The 24,004-nt window shown below is 39.6% G+C and overlaps 2 protein-coding genes and 1 long non-coding RNA gene across 3 annotated transcripts; all 3 read right to left on the reverse strand.

Moving 5' to 3' along the window:
- Nucleotides 1-10,658: 10,658 nt before the first annotated feature.
- On the reverse strand, nucleotides 10,659-12,651 carry LOC140587725 (uncharacterized). Its single transcript, XR_011989404.1, has 5 exons — nucleotides 12,230-12,651; nucleotides 11,940-12,069; nucleotides 11,619-11,777; nucleotides 11,409-11,504; nucleotides 10,659-11,298 (listed from the first exon to the last, which is right to left on the reverse strand). It is a non-coding gene; the product is annotated as an uncharacterized lncRNA (long non-coding RNA).
- A 560-nt stretch (nucleotides 12,652-13,211) lies between these two features.
- Nucleotides 13,212-19,172, reverse strand: LOC140587726 (uncharacterized). The gene has a single exon (XM_072709258.1). The coding sequence runs from the start codon at nucleotides 19,056-19,058 to the stop codon at nucleotides 13,938-13,940; it is 5,121 nt and encodes a 1,706-aa protein (XP_072565359.1). The 5' UTR covers nucleotides 19,059-19,172; the 3' UTR covers nucleotides 13,212-13,937.
- A 173-nt stretch (nucleotides 19,173-19,345) lies between these two features.
- LOC140587756 (uncharacterized) lies at nucleotides 19,346-23,027 on the reverse strand. The gene is made up of 2 exons (XM_072709283.1): nucleotides 19,460-23,027; nucleotides 19,346-19,356 (listed from the first exon to the last, which is right to left on the reverse strand). The coding sequence occupies exons 1-2, from the start codon at nucleotides 22,095-22,097 to the stop codon at nucleotides 19,346-19,348; spliced, it is 2,649 nt and encodes an 882-aa protein (XP_072565384.1). The 5' UTR covers nucleotides 22,098-23,027.
- Between the last annotated feature and the right edge of the window lie 977 nt (nucleotides 23,028-24,004).

Below are 24,004 nucleotides of genomic sequence, written 5' to 3' on the forward strand. Positions count from 1 at the left end.
TATGGCCACCAGCTACAACAAACCTGCACCATATCCATGCTCATTTCAATCAACCATCTAAAGCTCAGCTGTGCTTCAGCCAATCCTCATCAAATTTGACGGCCTAATGTAGTAAGGGACCTCAGACAGACCCTCCAATTTTGGTTCCAATCGGTCAAATGGGGGCGCTACAGCCACTGTCCATATATTTCTAAGACCCACCTTAGCAAATTCAGCTGAAATGTCCTTATTTCTCATAAAACCTTGAAAGAATTGTTACCTTTCCCTTCACCTGAGTCCATATTTCTTATTCACTTTCATTTTTCACCGATTTGCCTCATAGAACATTATCAGACTTAATTTACACATAAGAAGGCCTGAAAGTATTGAATACAATTTCTAAAATGGAGCGCTGACTCCACCTGCTGGCCACACTGTTTCCATGCCCATTTCATTAAAATAGCTATATCTCTGGCATGCTTCATCCAATCCTCACAAAATTTGACGCACATCTGTGTTACTAGACTTCAGAAAGACCTTCCAAGTTTGGTGGCAATCGGTCAAACGGGGGCACTACAGCCACTGTCCTAATATGTCTAAGACCAACCTTGGTTAATGCAGCTGAAATCTGCTTATCGTTTATTTAAAAATTAAAAAATTAATCACCTTTCCCTTCATCTAAGTCCATATTTTTAATCTGCTTATATTTTCCTGCCATTTGACTTTTACAAATCTTTCAAACTTCAATCTTTCTTCAGGCTGTGTACACTGCAGCAATTACAATTTTATAATAAATTGGCCAGCAGGTGGAGTCAGCGCTCCATTTCAATAATGCCTTCAATACTTTTAGCCTTTCTCCTGTCTAAATGTATAACCTAGAATATGATACAGCATGATATTACTGCTGTTACATGTCACAATACGCAACTCAGCACTTTGTTAAGAATATGCAACACAGCCTATGTTTACACAGGCAGTATAAAAAAGAAAACTGTAATATCTAGACTTACCAGACCAGGTATGAAGGTCCCTAAATCTACCAACTAGTCAGGCCATCTGACCCAAACCATGCATTCAGTCAGGCTAAGGCACTCCACCACAGGGTTCTACATTCTGTCCTACATTTGCTGACCTGTTAGACCGATACTAACTAATCTATATCCTGATTTCTACCTACTACTGAGACCATCTGACCAAAACAATGCATTCAGTCAGGTTCAGGCACTACACCACAGGGTTCTACATTCTGTCCTACATTTCCTGACCTGTTAGACCGACACTCAACAATCTACATCATGATTTCTACCTTCTACTCAAACCATCTGACCTAAACAAGTTCTGTTCTGTCTGACATCTGCTGACCTGTAGTTCTGTCTGACTTTTTAGTATCCTCCTCTACGGTTTGCCCTACATCTCCTGTCACATTAGAGCTACGCTAAATCTCCATCCTGTTATGGCAGTCTAATTGTTGCCCGGTCAATTAAGTACGACATGCCAAATCAAACAACATGTAGAACTTGCTTCTGCATCTTTGCGTTTTTGCATAATTCATATTGGTCTGAAAACAAGACATTTCGTTAACCTCCTAGGATTTTCACCAAACCTACACAAATCTGGTATCATTTAAATCAGGAGACAGTCATAATAAATAATTCATAAAAAAATCATAAACTTTCCATGAGGTATAGTCACCAGCCACACACAAACCATACAGGTGCCATGCCCAATTCAATCAGACAGCTATATCTCAGGCCTGCCTCAGCCAATCATCACCAAACTTTAATATATCCTGTAGAATAGTAGTCCGGAAGGGCCCTCCAAATTTGGTGCCGATCGGTCAAACGGGGGCGCTACAACAATATAACATGTCTGTATAAACCTTGAAAATCAGTTCAACTTACATTTATCTCATTTCTGTTCTAGTGACATATTACTGGTTAAAATATTTTGTACTGCCAGTTCTGTGAGTCATGCCAAATCAAGACATATGCAATGCCCAATGATAGTCATTTTCATTCCCTTGTGATGTTTAATAACTTAATAAATAACATATTACTGTAACTTCTACAATATCCAGCCCAAGTAGGTCATTCTGGTAGTACATCAATCAGGACATTGCCCTTATGGATAATTCATAAAAATATCTTGACCTGTATGCTATGGCCACCAGCTACAACAAACCTGCACCATATCCATGCTCATTTCAATCAACCATCTGAATCTCAGCCGTGCTTCAGCCAATCCTCATCAAATTTGACGGCCTAATGTAGTAAGGGACCTCAGACAGACCCTCCAATATTGGTGCCAATCGGTCAAACAGGGGCGCTACAGCCACTGTCCATATATGTCTAAGACCCACCTTAGCAAATTCAGCTGAAATGTCCTTATTTCTCATAAAACCTTGAAAGAATTGTTACCTTTCCCTTCACCTGAGTCCATATTTTTTATTCACTTTCATTTTTCACCAATTTGCCTCATAGAACATTATCAGACTTAATTTACACATAAGAAGGCCTGAAAGTATTGAATACAATTTCTAAAATGGAGCGCTGACTCCACCTGCTGGCCACACTGTTTCCATGCCTATTTCATTCAAATAGCTATATCTCTGGCATGCTTCATCCAATCCTCACAAAATTTGATGCACGGCTGTGTTACTAGACTGCCTCAGCCAAGCTGCAAAAGACCTTCCAAGTTTGGTGGCAATCAGTCAAACGGGGGCACTACAGCCACTGTCATAATATGTCTAAGACCAACCTTGGTTAATGCAGCTGAAATCTGCTTATTGTTTATTTAAAAATTAAAATATTAATCACCTTAACCTTCATCTAAGTCCATATTTTTAATCTGCTTATATTCTCCTGCCATTTGACTTTTACAAATCTTTCAAACTTTAATCTTTCTTCAGGCTGTGTACACTACAGCAATTACAATTTTATAATAAATTGGCCAGCAGGTGGAGTCAGCGCTCCATTTCAATAATGCCTTCAATACTTTTAGCCTTTCTCCTGTCTAAATATACATCCTAGAATAGCATACAGCATGATATTACTGCTGTTACATGTCACACTCCCGCAACTCAGCACTTTGTTAAGAATATGCAACACAGCCTATGTTTACACAGGCAGTATAAAAAAGCAACTATGTAATATCTACACTTACCAGACCAGGTATGAAGGTCCCTAAATCTACCAACTAGTCAGGCCATCTGACCCAAAACATGTATTAAGTCAGGCTAAGGCACTCCACCACAGGGTTCTACATTCTGTCCTGCATTTGCTGACCTGTTAGACCGATACTAACTAGTCTATATCCTGATTTCTACCTACTACTCAGACTATCTCACCAAAACATTACATTCAGTCAGGTTCAGGCACTACACCACAGGGTCCTACATTCTGTCCTACATTTCCTGACCTGTTAGACGGACACTCAACAATCTCCATCCTGATTTCTACCTTCTACTCAAACCATCTGTTGTCCTACCTGTCCTACCTGTCCTACTTGTCATACCCTTTGGACCCTTCAGTAACTGCCTGCAGTTTCTAGTTATTATTATTATTATTATTTTTCGCGCCCTAAAACTGAATGCACAGCCTAAACCGTAAGTGCTAGACCAACCAAAATTGGTAATATGATGTCAATTCCTACCCGCTACTCAGATTCTCTGACCCAGGCCTGTCAGCCAGATGGGGGCGCTCTAGCGCCCCCCAACGCGTTTCAATCCATAGCTCCTGTCCTATTAGTCCTATAATTGAAATTATTTTTTCTGCTGATACAGACAGCTTTGCTCTACCAACTTGCTATTTGGACTATGAAGCTCCGCCTACTTAGATTTTTTGCTAATTTGCATAATTTGTGAAACTGACTTCTGCCTTCAAGTCCTACAATATTGGACCAAATCAGACAAATGAGGTGTCAAACCGATCAGTCCACTTAGCTGATCAAAATAGATTCAAGAAAGTCTGACATTTGTCTATTTTATGGCCACTACCCATGCCCAAATCCCACCTAAATTTGGCCTATTTCAGTCTGAATGCTATAACTTCTCCATACCTTAGCCTACCTGAACCAAACTTACAATCCAACCTCCCTGCTCTATCATGGGGTCAACATACAATGCGGCCCACATTTCGTCAATAGGGGGCGCTACAACTAATAACTGCCAATATCTCCTGAATGCCTTAACCAATCTAATTGAAATTTGGCAGATATGTACTATGTACAAGCCTGAGGTCAGAGAAGTAAAATGGCAGTCATTAGTTGTAAAATCCTGGCCACCATTAGCCAATCAAAATCAAGCAGCCATTTGACCAGCTAAACAATGAGCAATCCAAACCAAATTTTGGTTATACATTTGTATTGTGACCCTGAGCCCACCCTGTAAAGGACATGTCAATCTGCCATATGGGGGCGCTACAGCACATTTCTGCCTATTTCTCCTGAACTGTTAATTATAAAATTGACAATTGTTGCTTAAGCTATCCACTAGCTCATGACAAATTTAATCGTATAAAGAACTTCATCATATCTCTTGCCATTTTTGCCTATTTTGTAAAAGTCTTAAAACAGTACTTTTTTCTTATCCTCCTAGGATTTTCACCAAACCTACACAAATCTGGTATCATTTAAATCAGGAGACAGTCCCTATATAAAATTATTAAAAAAATCATAAACTTTCCATGAGGTATGGCCACCAGCCACACCCAAACCATAGTGGTGCCACACCCATTTCAATCAGACAGCTATATCTCAGGCCTGCCTCAACCAATCATCATCAAACTTAAATATATAATGTAGGATATTACTGGAGAAGGGCCCTCCAAATTTGGTGCCGATCAGTCAAACGGGGGTGCTACAGCAATATAACATCACTGTATAAACTGCAAAATCAGCTCAACTTACATTTATCTCATTTTTGATCCAGTGACATATTACTGGTTAAAATCTTTTGCCCTGCAAGTTCTGTGAGTCATGTCAAATCAAGAAATATGCAATGTCCCATGATAGTCATTTGCATTCCCTTGTCATATTTAAAAACTTAATAAATAACATATTACTGTAACTACTGCAATGTCCATCCTAAGTAGGTCAATCTGGTAGTATAAAAATCAGGACACTGCCCATATGTATAATTTATAAAGATAACTTCACTTGCCTGTACAGTATAGCCACCAGCCACACTGAACCTACAGCATTTCCATGATCATTTCAATCAAACAGCTAAATCAGAGGAATACTTCATCTGATCATCACCAAATTTGACCCACTAATGTACCACTGCACCTCAGACAGACCGTCCAAATTTGGTGCTGATCGGTCAAATGGGGGCGTGACAGCCACTGTCCATATATGTGTAAGACCCACCTTAGCAGATTCAGCTGAAATGTCCTTATTCCTCATGAAACCTTCAAATAATTGTTACCTTTCCCTTCAGCTGAGTCCATATTTTTAATTTCCTTTCATTTTTCACCAATTTGCCTTATACAACATTATCAGACTTCATTTACAAATGAGAAGGTCAGAAAGCATTTAATATCATTTCTAAAATGGAGCGCTGACTCCACCTGCTGGCCACACCATTTCCATTCCCATTTCATTCAAACAGCTAAATCTCAGGCATGCTTCATCCGATCCTTACAAAATTTGATTCACTACCTTGGGTAATTCAGCTGAAATATCCTTCATAATACTTTCAAGGAATTAACTTTCCCTTCACCTCAGTCCATATTTTTAAGCTCCTTTCATTTTTCTGCTATTTGACTCATAGAAAATTATCAGATTTTATTTATAAGCCAGGCAGTATATATTGCAGATTTTTCGCTTTTTTGTATTAAATTGGCCAGTAGGTGGAGATGGTGCTCTATTTATATTGCAGTTTTTTAGATTTTTTTTTATAGATTAGCCAGCAGGTGTAGTTCGTCCTGTATTTCATTAATGGCATTAAATTCTTTCAGGGCTTCTTATGTCTAGAATACTTTACAAATGCAATAAGCCAGTTGTTTTTTTTAATATACAAGACAGCATGTGTTCACTGAGGTACTATAAAGTAAGCTTAACTTGTATGATCTAGACTTAAAATATTAGGTATGCAGGTGCCTATTTCTACCGTCTACTTAGACCATCTGACACAAAAAACAAATTCTTTTGGGCTGAGGCACTTCAGCAAATGGTTATATATTGTATCTTATATTGTTGTACTAAGGCTGCTTCTGCTAATGGCAGTAGTCAAACTGCCACACCAGGGACTGCATGCTACCAATTATCAAATGTAGCGCTAACTCCACCTGCTGGCCTCACTATTTCCATACCGAATTCATCAAGTCTGCTAAACCTCATTGATACTTCATCGAATTCGCACAAAATTTGACTCACTTCTGTAGCACTGGACTATGAATAGACCATCTAACTTTGGTGACATTCGGTTAAATGGGGGCGCTTCTGCCACTGTCAAAATGTATTAATAGTTAATGCAGCTGAAATTTATTTTTCATCAAACCTTCAAAGATTATTGACATTTTCATTTCATTTCACTTTTAGAAATGTATCAAAGTTCAGAGATACTTCAGGCTGTGTACAGTGCAACAATTGCAATTTCTTCCAACAGCTAGTCACCACATGTCCCTTCTGTTTCTGATCTACCCTCTTCCGTTTATCGTACCTTAATCAACATATCAAAGTCAATGTTCAAAATATCAGGTATTATCTTATCATAGAAGCATTTTCTACTTTTTCTGACTATTTAAAAACATTGGCCATCAGTTACAGTCTGTACTTCATTTCCAATTTAGCCAATGTCATAACATGTCTAAGACCAACCTTCGATAATGCAGCTGAAATTAGCTTATTTCTCATGAAATATTAAAAATTAATCATCTTTCCCCTCATCTCAGTCCATATTTTTAAATTGCTTTCATTTTCCAGCCATTTCACTTTTAGAAATCTATCAAACTTCAGTGATGTACACTGCAGCAATTTCAATTTTTTCCAACAACTAGTCACCACATGTCCGTTCTTTCTCATCTACCATTTTCCTACTTTCTGTCTATTTAAATGCATTGGCCATCCGTTACAGTCTGTACTTCATTTCCAATTTAGCCACCGTCATAATATGTCTAAGACCAACCTTGGTTAATGCAGCTGACATCTCCTTATTGTTTATTTAAACATTTAAATATTAATCACCTTTCCCTTCATCTAAGTCCATATTTTTAATCTCATATATTACTGCCATTTAACTTTTAGAAATCTATCAAACTTCAATGTTACTTCAGCCTATGTACACTGCAGCAATTGCAATATTTCTCCAACAACTAGTCACCACATATCCCTTCTATTTCTCATCTACCCTTTTCCCTTTATTGTACCTTGATAAACATTTCTACAGTAATGTTCAAATGTTAGTTATCATCTCATAGTAGCATTTCCTATTTTCTGATTATTTAAATGCATTGCTCATCAATTACAGTCTGTACTTCATTTACAATAATTAGTGAACTTCTAATCTTATGCCATTCACTTCATTCCTCTTCATTGCTTCTGTCCATTTGCTTTGGACCCGATTGTCACTGCTTGCAGTTATCTTTATTATTATTATTATTATTTTTCGCGCCCTAAAACTGAATGCACAGCCTAAACCGTAAGTGCTAGACCAACCAAAATTGGTAATATGATGTCAATTCCTACCCGCTACTCAGATTCTCTGACCCAGGCCTGTCAGCCAGATGGGGGCGCTCTAGCGCCCCCCAACGCGTTTCAATCCATAGCTCCTGTCCTATTAGTCCTATAATTGAAATTATTTTTTCTGCTGATACAGACAGCTTTGCTCTACCAACTTGCTATTTGGACTATGAAGCTCCGCCTACTTAGATTTTTTGCTAATTTGCATAATTTGTGAAACTGACTTCTGCCTTCAAGTCCTACAATATTGGACCAAATCAGACAAATGAGGTGTCAAACCGATCAGTCCACTTAGCTGATTAAAATAGATTCAAGAAAGTCTGACATTTGTCTATTTTATGGCCACTACCCATGCCCAAATCCCACCTAAATTTGGCCTATTTCAGTCTGAATGCTATAACTTCTCCATACCTTAGCCTACCTGAACCAAACTTACAATCCAACCTCCCTGCTCTATCATGGGGTCAACATACAATGCGGCCCACATTTCGTCAATAGGGGGCGCTACAACTAATAACTGCCAATATCTCCTGAATGCCTTAACCAATCTAATTGAAATTTGGCAGATATGTACTATGTACAAGCCTGAGGTCAGAGAAGTAAAATGGCAGTCATTAGTTGTAAAATCCTGGCCACCATTAGCCAATCAAAATCAAGCAGCCATTTGACCAGCTAAACAATGAGCAATCCAAACCAAATTTTGGTTATACATTTGTATTGTGACCCTGAGCCCACCCTGTAAAGGACATGTCAATCTGCCATATGGGGGCGCTACAGCACATTTCTGCCTATTTCTCCTGAACTGTTAATTATAAAATTGACAATTGTTGCTTAAGCTATCCACTAGCTCATGACAAATTTAATCGTATAAAGAACTTCATCATATCTCTTGCCATTTTTGCCTATTTTGTAAAAGTCTTAAAACAGTACTTTTTTCTTATCCTCCTAGGATTTTCACCAAACCTACACAAATCTGGTATCATTTAAATCAGGAGACAGTCCCTATATAAAATTATTAAAAAAATCATAAACTTTCCATGAGGTATGGCCACCAGCCACACCCAAACCATAGTGGTGCCACACCCATTTCAATCAGACAGCTATATCTCAGGCCTGCCTCAACCAATCATCATCAAACTTAAATATATAATGTAGGATATTACTGGAGAAGGGCCCTCCAAATTTGGTGCCGATCAGTCAAACGGGGGTGCTACAGCAATATAACATCACTGTATAAACTGCAAAATCAGCTCAACTTACATTTATCTCATTTTTGATCCAGTGACATATTACTGGTTAAAATCTTTTGCCCTGCAAGTTCTGTGAGTCATGTCAAATCAAGAAATATGCAATGTCCCATGATAGTCATTTGCATTCCCTTGTCATATTTAAAAACTTAATAAATAACATATTACTGTAACTACTGCAATGTCCATCCTAAGTAGGTCAATCTGGTAGTATAAAAATCAGGACACTGCCCATATGTATAATTTATAAAGATAACTTCACTTGCCTGTACAGTATAGCCACCAGCCACACTGAACCTACAGCATTTCCATGATCATTTCAATCAAACAGCTAAATCAGAGGAATACTTCATCTGATCATCACCAAATTTGACCCACTAATGTACCACTGCACCTCAGACAGACCGTCCAAATTTGGTGCTGATCGGTCAAATGGGGGCGTGACAGCCACTGTCCATATATGTGTAAGACCCACCTTAGCAGATTCAGCTGAAATGTCCTTATTCCTCATGAAACCTTCAAATAATTGTTACCTTTCCCTTCAGCTGAGTCCATATTTTTAATTTCCTTTCATTTTTCACCAATTTGCCTTATACAACATTATCAGACTTCATTTACAAATGAGAAGGTCAGAAAGCATTTAATATCATTTCTAAAATGGAGCGCTGACTCCACCTGCTGGCCACAACATTTCCATTCCCATTTCATTCAAACAGCTAAATCTCAGGCATGCTTCATCCGATCCTTACAAAATTTGATTCACTTCTGTATGACTGGACTACAGACAGATCTTCCAAGTTTGGTGGCGATCAGTCAATCTGGAGCGGTACAGCCACTGTCCTAGTGTGTCTAATACCTACCTTGGCTAATTCAGCTGAAATATCCTTCATAATACTTTCAAGGAATTAACTTTCCCTTCACCTCAGTCCGTATTTTTAAGCTCCTTTCATTTTTATGCTATTTGAGTTATAGAAAATTATCAGATTTTATTTATAAGCCAGGCAGTATATATTGCAGATTTTTCGCTTTTTTGTATTAAATTGGCCAGTAGGTGGAGATGGTGCTATATTTATATTGCACTTTTTTTGATTTTTTTTTTATAGATTCGCCAGCAGGTGTAGTTTGTCCTCTATTTCATTAATGCCATTCAATTCTTTTAGGGCTTCTTATGTCTAGAAGAATACTTCACAAATGGAGTAAGCCACTGTTGTTTTGAATATACAAGATGGCATGTGTTCACTGAGGTAGTATAAAGTAAGCTTAACTTGTATGATCAAGACTTAAAATATTAGGTATGCAGGTGCCTATTTCTACCGACTACTTAGACCATCTGACACAAACCATACATTGTCTTGGGCTGAGGCACTTCACCAAAGGGTTCTATATTCTATCCTATATTGGTGTACTAAGGCTGCTTCTGCTAATGGCAGTAGTCAAACTGCCACACCAGGGACTGCATGCATACAGCAGGCTAATATTATACATTATGGCCATTTACTATATAATGTCATTATAGTGTAGTATGTTTTTCCTTAAATGTTGCTCAGGACATTGTAATACTTTTTGTATGTATATTTCCTTTACTGCCTGTTTCACCTACCGTAATTGAAATTTATTCTGACATTTACATGTGTATTTAACATGCTTAAGAATGATGACTGTATTAATGATTATAATATTTATTATTACTCATTAGAGACATAATGTAAAACATATTATACACATTGTAAAATTGCAATTAAATACATCTGTCTTAGCCAAACATTTAGGTTTGTGTCATTGTTTGCAGAGGCTGAAAAAGTACATAGAGGCCACAATTGTTGAGCCAGCACAATTGACATAATATTTCGCATATGATGTGCATACCATTGTTACATAAACAGTGTATAAAGACCACAAAGTGTGATAGTAGCACTCATATATATATATACTACAGAACTCCCAACATGGCAATATTCTTTTGAATATACAAGTCAACACAGGCATCACAAACAAAGCTGGACCATTATTTTGACATCAATTTAACCATGGTATCATGACTATGAATTACATAACATATTATGTAGTACAGAACTGTTACAACACATCATTAATGTTTTGTTATTGCAGAGTAAAAGTGGAAATAACTCAAGAAATACTAAAAAAAAAAATGTGAGTCATCACAGCAATAAACATCCACAAGCAACAGCACATTTTACTCAAAGTACCTTTGCTGTCAGACTATATTGTGTAGAGATGATTTCTGGTGCATTTCACTTCAGGTATCTGTGTGTAGTTCATACTGTCTGTGTGCAGTCTCTGAGTTCTTTAGAGAACGCTTTGCTTGTCGACAAAATGGGCGCAGGGAAACTTGATGTGGTGAGTATGGTGTCACTGATATGAAGATAAGGCACTGGAAAAGAGAGTAAAAACAGAACGCTGCATGTCAGCCAATCAGACACTTGCAGTTGTAAAGTAAAACTACTTCACAGAAAAAATAATGTTTCAAAGAGGTAAACTCACCAGGCCAGCCCATCTCATTGTTCCAATGTACCAGGCAGTATGTGTTAATGAAACTTGATGTGTTGGGCATGGGGTCAGTGTCATCAACAGCAGGCGCTGGAAAAGATTAAAAGATAAAGCATAAACTGCCATGTAAGTTAGACAAACACTGACAGAGTAAAACTAAAACTACACCAAAGAGGAAGAAATCTCTGAAAAAGGCAAACTCACAAGGTCAGTGCCTGCTCTGGTCATGTAGCATTCAGTGTGATGCGTCACACTCCCAATATACAGCTGTATGATGAAGGATGCAGTATAGCAGAGCTTGGACAGACAGATGTGCCTTAGGTTGATCATCAGGGAAGCACATGACAATTGTGCTTTAGTGACCTGAGGTTATACATAGGAGAAGGCAGGTTAAAATCTGCAATATGACAATGTAGTAGGGATTTCTGACAATGCTTAGTTACCCAATTTATAAGCTCATACACTGCAAACTGGTATGTTTTAACTAACATGCTCATGTTAAGTGAGAAACTGTCACTCACGCACCTTTGCTTTGCCCAACCAGTCATGGCACATCCATTGTGTTTAGATAAATGTCTCACACTCACTGCCCAGCTTTCCCACTTAGATCTTAGGTCATCCACTTGTATGACTGTTTAGTGTTACTTCATTTTAGCTGTTTGAAGAAACACACAAAACATACACATTACTCCAAAAATTGCATCATATACATTATACCATAATACAGTCAATGTACATATGTCAAACATTTCCTTTTACAGTGTCAAAGTACACTGTACAACAGTATACAGACAGATGTCAGTATATGGTTTTACCTTAGCCCATAGATGTCTGTGCCTCTTCGCCCTCTCACCATTCTTTTTGATCAAAGGCTTGCTCTGTGAAATTCTGTGTCTTTTTAGCATGTTTTGCAGTACAAGACATTAGTTTGGTACTGTCTACATCTGATGGTACTTCTTCATTTCCTTACATTTAATTCATTGTAATTATATATTCCATGTTATATAAACAACTACACATTTACATTTTCCAAGTGTGTGGTGCTGTGTAAAGAGGTTCAGTGCACTGTACTGTCCCACAACACAAAATTTCTATATAGGCAACAATGCACTTCATGAATAGTCAATTATATGACAGGACATATAAAATTGTTTATGTTTTGTGGAAAATTCATACTATCAACAAGTTTGGCATACTGCTGTTGTGAGGCACTTAACAGAAAACATTACCTCCCTTTTCCAAGCCTATATCACGTCCTCTGTGCTAATCTTCCCCTAGCCCCCACACCCACCCCCAGTGCCTGGTGCCCCATCCTCCCCTGCTTCCCAGCGAGCCCCAGCTCTAGGCCCCCTGTCCCAGAAGCTGAAGCCCAAAACCCCTCCCCTAAGATTAGCCTATGCTTATGCTTGGTAGCTAACATGTTATATACAAAACAACACATTTACATTTTTGAAAGGTGTGGTGCTTTGTAAAGAGGTTCAGTGCACTGTACTGGCCCACAACACAGAATTTCTATGTTCGCAACAATACTTTTTATGAATAGTCAATTATATTACAGGATATCTAAAATTTCTTTTTTTTTAATTTATAGCATTTCAAAATTTTGGGATACTGCTGTTGTGAGGTACTTGACAGAGCACATTACCTCCCTTTTCAAAGCCCACATTGCTTGCTCTGCCCTAATCTTCCCCTAGCCCCCACACCAGCCCCCAGTGCCAGGTGCCCCATCCTAGCCCCCTTATGCCTAGCCCTAGTGACTGTCCCGTAACCTTAGTCCTATGCCTAGTGGTAACCCAATCAGCCCACCTCAGACTACTCTCCAGCAACAGGCCGCCATGTCCAGCCTTAGTCCCCCCTGCCTCAGCCCTAGTGCCAGCTCTCTGAAGCCCAGCTGCAGCCCCCTAAAGCATGGTGCCAGCTGCAGGCCCAGCAGCAGCCACCTCAAGGTCGACCCCAACCCCCAAAGCCCAACATCAGCCTCAGGCTAAATGGCAAGCCCTGAAACACCAGCTCCACTGCTAACCTATGAGGCCCAGTTGCAGCCTTCTGAAGGCCAGCCCCAGTCCTATCCCCCCACAGCCTACTGGCAACCCCAGTGGTAGCTACTGATGGCCAGCCCCAGGCCTAACCCCTAAAGCTTGGCACCAGGCCAAGCCTCCCTGCCAATCCCCCCTAAGGACAGCCACAGCCCCAGCCGCAGTGCCAGCCTCCCAAGGCTGATGCACCCCAGAAAACAATCACTGCAGCACAAAATTTATGTTTCTTACTGATCTTTCATACAGTTTCTTACAGATAATGTAGCACCACACATTCATGATGGCTGAAATACGTCGGCATTGCTGAAACAAAAATTCTGTTAGTCAAAATGTCTTTCACATACACATGATCAATCAAACTGCTTTTCCCAGTGGTTGCTTCTTTCACAAGTTGAGCATACCTATGTTCTTCCATAAAATTAGCAATTGTACTTACTGCCAAATGATTTACTGCATGACACATTTTTTTTTGTTTTTTTATAGTTTCCTATAGATAATGTAGCACTACACATTCATGATGGCTGAAATACGTTGGCATTACTGAAACAGAGATGCTGTTAGTCACAATGTCTTTCACATACACATGATCAATCAAAGTGCCTTTCCCAGTTGTTGCTTCTTTGACAAGTTGAGTATACCCATGTTCTTCCATAAAATTAGCAATTGTACTTACTTGCAAAAGATTTTCATTGAAGTCACCCATGATGATTTTCCCACCTTCCACGCTGTCCAACCAAGTGATCAACTGCATCAGGTTCTTCTGAAAGATTGTCAGATTATATGAGGGTGGTCTGTATAGTACCAAGACTGTTGTTCTTAGTAGGCCCACACTGAACTGCACAAACTCAATGTTGACACACTGCACATCAGTCACAGTACAGTTGGTATGTTCTTTACAATACAAACCCACACCACCATGTTGTTGCTTTTTCAGTTCAGCAAAGATAGCATCACTACCATCATATGCCTGATGTCTGGGCTTCCCATGGTATGAAAATCCAGGCAGCTTTACATCTTCTGTGTCTTCCTCCGAATTTAACCATGTCTCTGTCAAGCAGATGATATCAGCTTCCATATACCTTCTGTCTTTCTTTATGTCATCCAGGTGACATGTAAGTCCTTCAACATTATGCAGGAGAATTTTGCATGATGATGGCACTTCCATGACAGGCTCAATAAACACAGGCATGCTTTGCATTGCAGTCTCAATGTCTTGTTTTGCATATATAGCAGTCTCCTTAAAGTCTTCGATTATGAGGCCTTCCAAAGAAGTCACACGGCTTAATGCGACATACGCTTGTCCAGCTGTAAATATCTTCTTTAGTGATACAACAGCCTTATCCACTGTCAGACCTTGTACCTTGTGTACTGTACAAGCCCAAGCTAATTTCAATGGAAACTGCCGTCGTGTTCCACCACTGTTTGTCACTCTCTCCTCCTCTGGTTTAATTCGTGTAGCTTTGTCCAACCCTACTTTGAGGCATGGCTTCTTTCCCCTGAGTGACTTTCCAGCTGCTTCATTGTCAAATGTGATGTATATCTCTGATGGAAAATCCTCATCAGTATCAAAGCGGATGTCACTGACTGTACCAAATGCACCATTTACCAGGCCGTCTGAAACATCGATGTTTTTCAGCAGCATTACTCGTGCATTGACACCTACATGTAGTGATTCTAGGAGACATGTCTTCTGAACATTGGCATGATGTCCATGTTTCCTTTCCAGTCTGCCAGTTGCAGCAACCCTTTCAAAATCCTGAGCATGAATGATGACATGGTCTGAGCAGATCTTCTGCAGCATATGGTAGTTATGCTGATCAACTTCATCATTGGTTGCATAAATATGAAGAGCAGTACTGTCTTGTCCTTCGCCTGTCACACATTGTTTCAGCATAGCGATGTCTTCCGCCAGCATTGCATCACCCCTTTTGCGTTTTCTTAGTCGATTCAGCAACTGTGCAAACTCCATATCTTTCTGTCTCATAATTTCAGTGAGCTCCACCATAGCAAAATGATTCTGCCATAGATTCACACCTTTACCCTCAGTATACAAAGCTTTCCCTTTCACAGGACAAAGTTGGTAGAAATCTCCAACAGCAATGATTGAAACATTTCCAAAAGCAGAATAATCTCCAATTTGTTTGATTTGTCTTAATCTGCCATGAATATACGCAAGCAGCTTGTGATCAACCATTGAAATTTCATCGATAATCAATATCTGCAGGTTTCCCAGTTCAGCTCTCAATGAATTTAGTTTTTCATCTCCAAGTGGTTCATATGGCAACTTTACATCTGTTGCAATATGGAAACAAGTGTGTATCGTTGCAGCTTTTATGTTGTAAGCACTAACTCCAGTTGGAGCAGTCAGTAACACATGTGTCTCATCTGGATTATGTGACAACTGACGCAAGATACGAGCTGCCTCATAATGTATTGCTTTGATCAAGACTGACTTGCCCACACCTCCAGGTCCAGATATGAATACATGAAATGGTTCTGGGTTTTCACCACGTGCCTTCTGTAAACACCAGTTTCGTATTTTGTAAAAGATGCCAGATTGCTTGTTATTCAGTGAGCGAAGCAAAGCCAACGCTTCCTGCTTGGACATACCACAAGGATTGTCATGCAACATATAGTGACTCAGTCTTGGTAACAAATCTGGTATCTCATCACATTGTTCTCTCATTTCTGGTGTAATGTTGGATTTGCTGGCAAGACACTCTAACCGTTCACGTTCAGTCTCTGGACAAATCTCTGCCCAAGCATCTTCCATTGCACCATGCAGCTGTAGGTCTTCCTGAGCTTTGTCTATTGCACTTGATTCTTTTTCAAAACTTGACATGTTTGACTGCACAACCAGTTTCACTGAATGCAATTCATCAAGAAACTTGACACAACCAGTCTCATAGAATTCCTGGTAACTGCCAAAAGTAGAAGGTTTTAACTGTGCATCGAAATAATGTGGCAGAAAAAGTTGCAAAATGCTGTGGTAATATTTTTCTGGGTCCTTTGTGGGTGAAAAGCGAGCATACCGAACAACAGCTGCATCTGTGCGTGTCCTTTTCTTCACAAATCCTAATTTTCTGTCCAACTGCACACTTCCAGGGCATGAGCTCTGAGACTTACATAGTATTCTGTACTCAGATGCAAATCTCGCCAGGCACATTCCTGCAAACACTTCTGTTTCTGGTCTGGCTTTATATCTATCAGTGATACTGTTCATCCAAATTCCTTGTTCATCCTCATTCTCACACTCAGCTTTCTTCCGTATGACGTTCAATGGAAGGCTCATTTTCACCACATTTTCTCCAGTTGGGATAAACTGCACCTTCCGTGATCCCTCTTTCAACCTCATGTTAGTCAGACGATAAACACTTTCTTGAGCTGAAACTTCACGATTGTGCAGGAAAACACTGCCAAGTTGCCGAAGAGCTTCTTTTGCATCAAGGTTACCTTGCTGGGTGGCCTCTTTCTGAGCATTTGCCAGTAGCAGTCCCATCTCTCTCTCAGCTTTGGAAATGTAGGAAATGATGTACACAATACATGAATATGCATCAACCACAAACTGAATGTCCATGTTTGCATTCCAACAGCGTAAAAGGTGTCTGTTATATTGGTTCACCCACACTTCACATGGTCTCCTCTTAAGAACAATGGTAGTTTTTTTTGTGATTCTTGAGTACGCAGCTTCAAATATTTCCTGACTGATACCAATTGTACTAAATAAGGAATCAACAGAGTCATAGTTGGCCTCAGGGTTTAGTACAGCATCCTTCACTTTTTTCATGATAGCGTCTGCTACTTCTTTTTTCAGGGGCTGTCCGTCTGTCTCACCATCTCCAACTTTGCATGATGACAGAAATGTTCTGTTGCTTGGAGGACGTGGGAAATTGAATCTACAAGTTTTCCCTTTTTTCTTGCATGTTTTTGAGTGCCTCTTACTATGTTGCTGTACACTACATACAATTTCATGCATTTCATCGTTACCCTCTGGCATTTCACATGTCACATAGTGATCAATGAAAGCTGATACTTCATCTTCATCATCTTTGCCAACCTTAGGTGCGTCTTCCACCCAAAACAAACAGTGAGTGTGAGGTGATCCCCGTTGCTGAAATTCTATTCTGTAGAAATAATCAACTATTTTGCCAATGGGTTGTGCTTCTGACATGATGACATCTTTCAGGAAGCAGTGGAATCGATAGTCAAACATTCTGGCAGCTGTCACAGGATTGTTTTTCAACAGTGCACACCTTTCTGACCAGTCGAGCTCAGCACTTGATGCATCTATGCCATCTTGTTTGAAGATTGCTGTCATCAGTTCTGTCCAGCGTAAATCAGCAGAAGAAAAGGAGCAAAACCATGTGGGAATACCAAGCTGTCTTACCATTGCAAACAAATCTTTCTGAACACTTTGCCAAAAAACAGGGGTGCCTCTGATTGGTCTTAGAAATTTATAACCTTCATCAAAATTGAACATCTTTTGTAGAGCCTCCTTATTTGTCAAAGTTTCTGATGTGACAGGACACTTATCCCGTGCATCATAGCCTTTTCTCACAGCAATTGACACATTTGACACAACCTGCTGAAGCTCAGACAAATACTGCCCATAAAATATATAGTCTAAGTTTTTTCCAAAACGTCCATCTGCATTAAGAATTCTTGTATTTAAATACCTACACAGTGTCAGTTTTTCCTTCTTTCTGTCATGAAAAGTACCTGTTCCTTTTGGGAAAAGGACTGGAAAACATTTAGCTTCATTTGACTCATCAGTTAGAAGCCTCACTGGATTGTTTCCTTCTGCAGGTGCCATCGACATGATTCCATCAAAGTGCTGATCCAAGATCTCTTGTGCTATGTCTACAGGTTGAAGACACGTATCCATATACATGCCATGTTGTTGTCTATCATGCAAAGTTTCATCCATTTCCTCATCATCTATGTTATTTTCATTATGCTCTTCATCTGCATGTGTGTCACTTACATAACCAGGTACTTCTTTAGTTTTCTGCAGGGGATTAATCCAGTCATTGTTGAACTCCACATTGCTGTAAAATTTGTTATTCTCTGTAAGATACACCAAAGCCTTCTTTATTTTTTCTGGATGCACAAATTCATATTTGTAATGCCCTTTGTAAGTTAACTTCCTCTTCAACTTTACACGAATCATAAGGTCATCATTGTCAACTCTCGGTAAAACTTCAGCTACATTTGGAACACTAGATGGGACACAAGTCACAGGACCATGAACACCATTTTGTCCACCTTTTGGCAAAGACACAATTCTCATAAAAGGAATATGCATAGAAATCAGATGCTGTTCCAGTGAATTTAGATGCTGTAACTCTACAGGGACAGGGTCTAAAGCTAGATTGTTTGCAACACTCTCTGCTGGAAGTTTCCCATCAAGAATCTTTCTGTGACACGTGTGGCAGATCCACAAGGAACCTCTAGAGCCAATAACACTGCTACAATCATCAGAACACATATCTATACATTTATGCAAGTATGTCTCAGTTATACACTGTGAAGCCACCAACGCAACTGCCTGTGATTTTCTGAAGTACTGATCTTTCTTGCACATCACAACTTGGTGTTTAAATAGCATTCGATGACACACTGAACAAATGTATTCTGGGCCTTTACTTATTTTCTGTCTAAACTGTTCAATCACATAGTTAATGTCTTTTCTGTTATCCTTCTCTTTAGTCCGTTTTTCAATATTTCTGCTTTTTACTGCAGTGGCATAACAGCTGTCTGTTTTGTATCTATTACTGCAACTTTGCTTCTGAGCTGATTGGTACACTGGATTAGAATGGTAGGCTTCAAATTTCTGTTTCTTCACAGCTTCTCTGTAACTCTCATTTGTGGCATACTTACTACCCAAAAAGTCTTTCACACGTTGCCTGTGTTCAATGTTAGTGGCATACTTCTGCACACTTGACTGCTTCACACGTTGCCTGTGTTCAATGTCAGTGGCATACTTCTGCACACTTGACTGCTTCACACATTGCCTGTGTTCAATGTCAGTGGCGTACTTCTCAACACTTGACTGCTTCACACATTGCCTATGTTGAATGTCCGTGGCATATTTCTTCACACTTGACTGCTTCACACATTGCCTGTGTTCTATGTCTGTGGCATACTTCTGCACACTTGACTGCTTCACATGTTGCCTATGTTCAATGTCCATAGCATATTTCTTGACACTTAACTGCTTCACATGTTGTCTATGTTCAGTGTCTGTGACGTACTTACTTACACTTGACTGTTGTACACATTCGCGGTACTCCATATCTGTAGCATACTTACTGATACCTGATTGTTTAACACGGTCTCGGTAGTCATCATCATCATGATAGCGCTTCATCTTTCTGGCAAGTTGTTGCTCCCTGTACACGTCACTTACATCATACCGTCTTTTTTCTATTTCCAGTTTCCGACGACTTGATGCCATTTCAGATGGTGTGTTAATTTCAGAGCATCGTGTGGCACAACATTCAGTATCACGCCCTTTCACACAAGTCACAACCTCATAATGTGACTCATAACAATGTTTCAGGTACATACCTCTCGGATCAGAACCAATACATGTGGAGTACTTTAACCATTTGTTATCGGAGTATGTGAAAATATGCACACCAAGCAGATCAGCGGCAGCTTGAATCTCTACCTCAGAAGCCCAAGTACCAACATATTTCATTCGGGATGCATCCACATACTCACTGGCAGAAGAGTAACCATCTCTAAGACAAGCAATATACTTAGATTCATTTCTTAGTATGTGAGCAACAATAGCACGTCTAATTTTCCTGTGTTCCTTCTCATTTCCAGTAATAGCAAAAGCCAGACATCTGAAAAAGCAGTTACCATCACCAGTAATAGGCACCGTTTTGCAAGGATCACCCATTGGAAACTCTGCAGCAATGTTTATATGACCATGATCAATGTACACCACACCAAGCTTACAGGAAAGGCTTCTTTGCTGCTGTGTTGTCAAAGGACTGAAGAAAAACTGCTCACCGCACAGCTCACTGATAAAAACTATATCACCTTCATTGCTCACATGGACATCAAGCTCATGTTCTGTATCATCTGTCACATTTGGCCTTACCACACCATATTGGGTCTCTGACATGCTGGTAGACTGGTTGAGACTGGTGACTGAGGAGTTACCATCTGGATGGTCTGACATGCTGGTAGGCTGGTTGAGACTGGTGACTGAGTAGTTACCATCTGGATGCTGCTGCAGAATGCTTCGACTGGTCACACTCACAGCTGTAATCTCAAACTGTTCCCCTGTTGCATCTAAAGACAGTCCTAGGGTATTCACATGGTCTAGCAAAGAATCTATGTTAGAGTGGTACACCAATATACTTCTGCCTGATGCGTCACTTGCTCCATCTCCTCGTCGGGAATGGGAGTCGATCACCACATACCATGACTCTTGCTTAATGATGGCACATGTATTTACTTTAAGAGTAAAAAGACACGCATCATACAGTGAGAATACTCTTCTTACCGCTTGATCAGCTGACATGAGAATGTTGCACATATCTCCATATTCACTCACACCAAACAAGCCAACAAACATGTCATCATGGTAGTTTATTTCAAATTTATCACCATTTAATGTGTACTCAGTTGGTAGATCTCTCACAAACAGATACCTAGAAGCATCTTGAATTCCCCCAGCATCTCTGATGGTAGTGTAGAGGTCATCTCCGTTCAGCAGTACTTGATCAATGTCTGTGACTGACCAGCTGAAAACGTTCTTTATCTTACACATTAGTATGGCAATCAAACTATTAGCAACACATTGCTTGTTACTGTTAACGCCAAATCGTGGGTGTCCTTGATGGAAGGAGCCTCTCACAATACGTGCCTGAGGAAAATGAGGAGATGCACAGATAGTTACACAGTTCATATGCTGCTGTTGAGCCAGGGTACTTTTTTGTTCAGACATTAGCAAGGGTTTTGCCAAGGGTTTTGCCAAGGGTTTTGCCAAGGGTTTTGCCAGACTTGTTGCCAGACTTGTTGCCAGACTTGTTGGAAAATGAGTTGGAAAATGAGTTGGAAAAGGAGTTGGCAAGGAATTAGATGGTTGCATGGATGGTAATATAGATGGTCGTATAGATGGTAATATACCTGCAGCCTTTCTTTTTTGAGGCGGCTGCAAAACCTCGTCATCAGTCAAAGCCTTGTCTTTATAAAGAGAAGGTATAAACAAATTGTCATCAGTCCTACAAATGGCACCCAGGGTGGGAACCTGGTGGTCATGGCTCGTCGGACAAGTCACAGTCAGGATCTTTTTGGTATTCCAGTAGGGGGGAAAAGAAATAACCCCGTCAGTCATAGCCATGACAGAGTCAGGCCGCAGCTGTGCGGCCTGCTCAGGTTGTTGGTCGTGGCTCGTCGGGAAAGTCACAGTCGTGATCTTTTTGGTATTCCGGTAGGGGGGAAAAGACATAACCCCGTCATCAGTCATAGCCACATCAAAACTATCAGCAGCTCGCCGCCGGTCCATCAGCCTCTTCTTCGCTGCTGCTGAACGCTTGGACGCCTTGGTGCGAGGCATCTGCAAATGAACATGGGGGGGGACACAACACAAGGCACACCTGCTTACCACCTTACTTTGCACTGACATCTCAATTATACGTCCTAATAGCTAGGGATGTACACTTGTAATTTAAAATCACAGGTTCAAATCCCCAACAAGCAAGGTACCACTGAGTTACCCTCAGCAAAGTACCACCTCAAACAACTGCTCGAATGATGCATCTGTCAAGTTGTTCCTCCTTGGATAGAACTTCATAGCGTCTTCTCTTCTGCCAGTTTCAAACAGTGTTCCATACGGGTTACATGTAGAAGACATTTTATGGTTGTGCAGTGTGTGTGGTGACTCAGTAATTATCAGTTATCACAAAACTAATTTTGATTGATATGTATTAAAACAATTACAATGCTGTTCTTCTGTGAGAACGACATACACTAACACAACTCAGCTACTTAGAATCAGTGATGCAGCTAAATTAATATTGAAGTGTATGGACAGTGAACCACAATTTACACACTAAACATTTTATGAACTGCTTTAACGATGCATCTGTCAAGTTGTTCCTCCTTGGATGGAACTTCATAGCGTCTTCTCTTCTGCCAGTTCCCAACAGTGTTCCATATGGGTTACATGTAGAAGACATTTTATGGTTGTGCAGTGTGTGGTGACTCAGTAATTATCAGTTATCACAAAACTAAGTATAATTGATATGCATTACTTAAAGCAATTACAATGCTGTTTTTCTGTGAGAACTATGTACACTGACACATCTCAGCTACTTAGAAACAGTGATGCAGCTAAATCAATATTGAAGTGTCTGGACAGTAAACCACAATTTACACACTAAACATTTTATGAAGCATTACAATCCTTATGCTACAAACAATCTCTCACATGACTTTCATTGTTAAAATAACACACTTACCTGTGAAGTCACACTGCAAAACAATATTACACAAGCTTCACCTCAACACTAACTGATGGGTTTCTCACATGTATTTCAATTTTTCCTGTCACTACAATGCAATTTATTACAAATGCTACAAATTACTAATCTCACAGACACAAATATACCTTAAAATCAATATCATGGCCATTTACCATATTGGGGAAAAAGCACCTCTGCCACTACATATTCAATGTGCTGTTGCATAAACAACTCTGTTAATTTTAATGTTTTAAATTAAATTTAAGGAAGCACTTTTTTTTTACACAGCATGTACCTACAGTACAGAAAAGTCTTCGTACTAGTGTAGCACAAACTAAAACCGTAGGTTCCTTTAAATCAGACCTAGATAAGATTAACAACTATAACATATTAAGCAATAACAATTACCTATAAAATACTATGCTTCTCTTCCTATAGCAAATGCATTTACAGCATACTGCTGAAATATGGAATAGTCTTCCAGGTAGTAAATTGTAACCCAAAACCCTGGGTTACCTTGAATTAGATAGATAAGATTTTAACAACTAACATATTAAGCTTCTATTTCTATAGCAAACTGATGTAGTGGCAATGCTAACTTCTCCAAGTGCACAAAGCATACCGTTTATCACTTTCTCCTTGGAAATGTCTTTCTCCAGCAGAAATCTGTAGAGAAAAGTGACAGACGACTTTCATAGCATCAACATTTCTCAATAGTCAGTCTTTATTGAAAACACCATGTACACTTGAAACCTTCTCCACGGTCATTCTCAAACAACTGGTGGTAGACAGCAGCTTCAAAATATTCACCTTTGATCCCTCTGTCATCAGACCTCTTGAAAGTCTATAAAGACAAGATGTATACACGTCAGTTAAGTCATACATTTCATTAGTATACGAAACATGGATACCAAACATTTTTTTACTGTAGCATTCCAAGCAGTCCTTTAACATTAAGTTTCTTTCATAACGGCTTACATTACTAGTAAAATACATATTACATTTTTACTGTGAAATATACACAGTAAATTCACATCGACTGAGAGGAATGACAAAACTGCACCCTACA

Source organism: Paramormyrops kingsleyae, chromosome 2, assembly GCF_048594095.1.
Source record: "Paramormyrops kingsleyae isolate MSU_618 chromosome 2, PKINGS_0.4, whole genome shotgun sequence".
NCBI classification, from domain to species: domain Eukaryota; kingdom Metazoa; phylum Chordata; class Actinopteri; order Osteoglossiformes; family Mormyridae; genus Paramormyrops; species Paramormyrops kingsleyae.